Raw genomic sequence first — 5,247 nt, 5'->3', positions numbered from 1 at the left:
TTAAGAAAATCTGGGTTGATTTATCAATTCACCCCTAGATAAAAATCAGAGTATCCACATGAAGACCTCATCGTTTGTACACGTTATGCCGATTTCCTGTAAAGGTGTCGTAAAGAAGTTTAAAGAAATCACTCGCCTTTTTAAGAACATTTTATTTGTCGTTTCAAAAAAAGAAAAAAAAATTGAATACAATAAAAATAAAAAGCAGTTTCCTCCAAAAAAAAAACTTGTTTCAATGCAGCAATAGGACGGTTAAACAGACGAGAATTAACAAGGTGATCACAACGCGCTCGCCAAACCTCTGCTCCTCTCTAGAGGCCGGCGGCGTCTAGAGAAGCTGCGTTAAGCTAAAGCAACAAGGGAAGCAGAAATATGAAGAGGACAGTAAAGACACTTGAATCCTTGAAATTTAGAATCGCTAATCTTTTCACCAGAAAGATTAAAAACAACTAATCCGACTAATTCACATGGAGTTAAATCTAAATCCCTTTTAATCAACGTTAGACTGAAGTGGCCGGCTCCCTTCGAGGCGCCACCTCATCCCGAAATAAGGCATCAGAAACGGCTACACATGCATTCAGCTACTACGATAGGAGCGCCGTGAAACATGGCTGCCACAACACAAACACCTACAGGGCTGCAGAGGGAGGGAAAGAGTCTTCTCTCTCTTCACAAACACCGATGTCTGCTCCAACTCCGAGGTCAGGGCGGCGTGTCGACGGCTGCACAGATATCGCAGAGGAAATTGTGAGGTTGTGGCTGCGCGTGTGGGGAGCTGCGGTAAACGGTGATATGTTCAGAAGGCTGTCTGAGGAGGTAGAGGGGAGCCGGAGAGAGGGATGACTAGCAGGGAGAGCGGAGGAACGGAGAGCAGTGCAGGTTGGCGTTTATGTGAAGGTCAGCCCAGCTTCGTTGTAGACCTTGAAGACCTTCTCGATGGCGTTGACGTAGGCGGCCGTCCGCAGGTCCAGACCCAGGTTGTACTTGCTTGCTGTGCGCATGATTTGCTGCAAAGGCAGATGATAGAAAACTTATTTATTTTTAAAATGAGAAAAACAGAATTGCCTACAGTATATAATGTTTCTATTGATTTAATTAGTGCAAAATCAACTAATAAGCAGCTTCAGAAAAGAAAATTTATTTGGAAATGTTGCTCTCTTGTACTGCGAAACAGCAGAAATGATTCATTAGAACATTTCTACTTCATAAATCAGGGGTGTCCAAAGTGCGGCTTGGGGACCATTTGTGGCCCTTTGAGTGATTTTGTGTGGCCCCAACTGTAATTCAAGATGGAAATAAATCTGATCTGTCCCGGTGGATGCAGGTGCAAACTTTAATTTTATTCACGGTGAAATTATTACCAATATAGTTTTCTAATACTGGGAAATGTCAAGTTTAACACAAAGACTTTGCTGCACCATATCAGCTTTTATTTAATTTATTAAACGTGGTTAAATAAAGCAAGTGTTTTGAAAGATGGTGACCAAATTTTTTTTTATTTATTTTTATAAACGTCACATGGGCCATGACGAAAAGTTTGGACACCCCTAACAGTAATGAAACGGACTCAAATCTCCAGAGTCCTCCACTCATTTGGACTCATTTCAAAACAGAAAACACTCAAATTCACCAAAAATTTACAACTAGTACTTCTTGTGCAAGGTGGGAAAGAAACACACAAACACAAAGACAAAGGAAGGAGGAAAGAAATACCGGAAGAAGGAAAAAACATCTTACTGCAATGTGAAGCTGCAATAAAGCGTTTAATTTAAAAACTGTTTTTTAAATTGGTGCATTAACTGAGCAGCTTTTAGTTCATAACTTCTGCCTTCCTAACTTGGTGCCAAACTCACCCGGGCGGAGCGCTCCATGGTGTAGGCCAGACCAGAGTGAACAATGTCCTTCTCCGAGGCGCCCTGCAAATGAGGATTATTAAACACCAAATCATGGAGATGCATCAGTTTTCTAAACCTAAAACATCATAATGAATGATGTTTATCCTGTAGAAAACGTGGCTATTTTCTGGAGGCAGTGCTTTCTGGTACAGATCTTGTATCGATTTTGCTTTAGCTGAGGAGAGCAGACGATACTCACAGCAATTCTGGCCTGGAAGTTGGCGGTGGGAACGATGGGGATGGGTCCTCCCTGCTTCCCAAACTTCCTCTCTAGACTCTCCTGCACAGACACTGGAAGGAGGCAACAGGGAAAGAAGACAGACGTGTGGATTCGTTTAGAGCTTTTTAAGATGCTTTCATAACAAGGAGACATGTAACAAAGACTAAAAGGTAGAAATGGCCAAAGATGCAGCATTTATCCCTGAATAAAACAGAAAAGTACCTCACATGCTTCACAGTAGAAACATTTGTCCCACATTGCTCACTTTGAAACCTAAAATCAATACTAATGTTGGTAAACTCATCTCTGGGATGACAGATGTGAATCAAAATGCAGGACGGAAACACACAGTGGATCATCTGGCCACCCAACCCAGGACTGCATTTTTTTATAACAGTCATTGTCTTCTCAACGAAAACATATCAGCAAAACGTCGGTACTTTAAATCTGGAAGTTCAAGGCAAACTGGTTCTACAAAGTACATTTTATTCTTCTCCATCACACATAGTGAAAAATAAATTTACCCCTATATGATTGGCTGCTGTGAAATACAGAGAAGGTATAAATAAGCAGGAAAAGGCAGGAAAGAAACACAAACACTGTTGGAAGCTGCTAGCAGAACCACATCAGTGCCGCCTCAGCCACTAAACCGGGTAAGATTTCTATTTGCCTTCACATTTTTTAATCACATTATCATTACTTTTATTTCTTTTCTTCATGACACAAGTGCAGATCAAAACAGACCATCTTCTGTTTTAAAGAAATAAAAAAATAACACAAATGCTTCACATTTTGCCAGAAAATTATAAAGATGTGTTTACAGCAGAACTTTTCATACGACCAGTGAAGCAGCAGTAAAATATTTAACAACCGTTGTTATTCTGTGTTTTTAGGAAACAACTGGTACACCAGTCAGCCTGTTTGTTTTCACCACCAGTTACTGTTTGAAGCATAAAACCAGTGAAAGATGGCCGAAGAGGTAAACAAACTAACTTTTACTGTGATCTGTCTGAAGGATCAGTTGATGAAAAATAAGAAACAGATAAAATCCCTTTTAAGGCAGCTTTTAATGTAAACTTTCCCTCCAAATGCGTAATATGTTAACAGAAATCTCACCCCAATTGTTTTTTTATCATGTCAACGTCCTAAGTAAATTTTTATTAATACGTCTCTTTTGGATTTTCTTTTTTATGCAGATGCCGCAAAGATTTACTCAAAATGGTGAAACAGCATGGCGTAGAAAAACAGAACGGGAAAAACAAATGAGAGATAACCCAGAGGTTCTGTTTGTCTCTGAGAGAGATGGACAGGAAGACAAGTACATGTTTTACACAAAAGAACCTGGAAAGATGCTTGAATGCATAGAGAATACATATGGAAAAGGACCTGAAGAAATCTGTTACAAATGGGACACAGATGCAGGTGTCATTATGTTTTATCCGACAACTCAGATGTGTGTGATACATGGTTGTAAGACAAAAAGGAAAAAATTTTTTAATTGGTTTAAAAAAAATCGCATTTAGAGGATTAATTCAATTGTTTCTGAGATCGTTTCTCTCCGTCTCCTGACCCTTCCTTCCCTTCACCCTCTTCCCCAAACCATATTCTGGAGGTCATGTTAGGACTGCGGAGCGTTTTGTACTCACTGAGAAGGTGGTAGTTTGAGTCTCTCTCGTACTTGAAGGTCAGTCTCCCATAACTGACATGATTGAGATTCTTGAGCCACTCGAAGTACGACACAGTCACACCACCAGCGTTCAGGTACATGTCCTGCAAGGAAGAACAACATCATGTAGTCCTGATCGTTGCTACTTGTTGAGAACAAAATGTCTCCTGCAACCAAAACTGTGCTTCAAAATTTGATTTGATTTCTGTTCAATAAAAATTTTCCTGTGAACTGTGTACTGACTTATTGATAGAGATAAACAAGTTGCACAGCTTATTATATGTATTTTACATAATTTTCCCCATCAGTATCATCAACTATGGAAGTTTTTCTTAGGACAAAAATTGACAGGATTGAGAAGAAAAAGAGGATCACTGCAAAAACACAATCTTACAAAGTATTTTAAGTCTAGTGGAAATATACTTGAAATAAGAAAACTAACTTACAAGTAACTTTTCTGCAGTTGTAGAAATTTAAGTGAATATTTCCTTGATATTGATGAAAAAGTGCTATTATGGGGAAATTGTCTTATTATGAGTAAATTTATCTGGAATTAACACTTTTTAATCAATATTAAGTAATTATTTACTTAAAATGAGTTTCTACAACTGCTGAAAAGTTACCTGTAAGTTAGTTTTGTGTGTTTTGAAGTGCAATAAGATATTTGCACTAGAAACACATTCTTCAGATCAGACAATTTTTTGTTAAATGTTTGTGCAGCAACATTTTTGTTTGTGCTGCTCTCATTTTAAAGATATTAAGAAATGTTTCCAGAGGTCATGCAAGGTCAACCAGCCGCCCCACATTGTGCAAATCAAAATTGGTGGCAATCAACTGATTGGGCTGGTTTTTATGCAGCAATTTTTTTTGTTTGTGCTGCTTTGGCTTTGAAAGTTTAAAGGTCAACAGGTCAACCAGACGCCCCCCCCCACACACACACACACTTTTACTAAATCAAGATGACCTTCAAACTTTAACATACATCTTCAAAGCCAAAGCAGCACAAACGTAGTTGAGTTGATTGACACCAACTTTGTCTTATTGAAGGTGGGGCGGCTGGTTGACCTTTCATGACCTCTGGAAACATTTCTTGATATCTTTAAAATGATAGCAGCACAAACAAAAATTTTAGCACCAATTCTGTCTGATTTTTGAAGACATCTACCATCGATAAGGACGACCTTTGTTAAAATCAGTGTTTAGGCTTCAAACACTGTTATTAATTTATTTCTAGCAGTCATGTGTTGCTCTAAATCCGTTGTTCTCATTTCTAGGGGTACTAGTCTCCTTCCGGACCCTCCAGCTGCCCCTCGCCTTCCTCGCCTCGCCGTACCCGACTCCAGATGTTCAGCATATTTTTTTGTGAATTTTCGGAACCAAAATCAGAACAGACTCTTCCAGACGCCGCACCTCGGCTTTCCCCTCACCGCCTAACCCCCCCTGCAGCCTGTAGCGCCCCCTCTGCT

At 39.5% G+C, this 5,247-nt stretch overlaps 1 protein-coding gene across 1 annotated transcript; it reads right to left on the bottom strand.

Annotated features, from left to right (window-relative positions):
* Positions 1-227: 227 nt before the first annotated feature.
* LOC148153694 (glutamate dehydrogenase, mitochondrial-like) lies at positions 228-3,882 on the bottom strand. Its single transcript, XM_088016507.1, has 4 exons — positions 3,762-3,882; positions 2,095-2,186; positions 1,854-1,916; positions 228-1,007 (listed from the first exon to the last, which is right to left on the bottom strand). The coding sequence occupies exons 1-4, from the start codon at positions 3,880-3,882 to the stop codon at positions 888-890; spliced, it is 396 nt and encodes a 131-aa protein (XP_087872633.1). The 3' UTR covers positions 228-887.
* Between the last annotated feature and the right edge of the window lie 1,365 nt (positions 3,883-5,247).

Source organism: Poecilia mexicana, unplaced genomic scaffold (assembly GCF_051168715.1).
Source record: "Poecilia mexicana isolate PSO_F unplaced genomic scaffold, ASM5116871v1 scaffold_19, whole genome shotgun sequence".
Taxonomy (NCBI): domain Eukaryota; kingdom Metazoa; phylum Chordata; class Actinopteri; order Cyprinodontiformes; family Poeciliidae; genus Poecilia; species Poecilia mexicana.
Note: the sequence above shows the minus strand (reverse complement) of the source record. Positions and strands in the feature narration are given on the sequence as shown.

Excerpts from the sequence above, each read along its gene's own strand:
- LOC148153694 (XM_088016507.1), bottom strand. The coding sequence starts at position 3,882 with ATGTACCTGAACGCTGGTGGTGTGACTGTGTCGTACTTCGAGTGGCTC. Across the intron at positions 1,917-2,094 it reads ACTTCCAGGCCAGAATTGCT|GGCGCCTCGGAGAAGGACAT; the intron begins GTGAGTATCGTC and ends CCTCATTTGCAG. Across the intron at positions 1,008-1,853 it reads CCATGGAGCGCTCCGCCCGG|CAAATCATGCGCACAGCAAG; the intron begins GTGAGTTTGGCA and ends CTGCCTTTGCAG.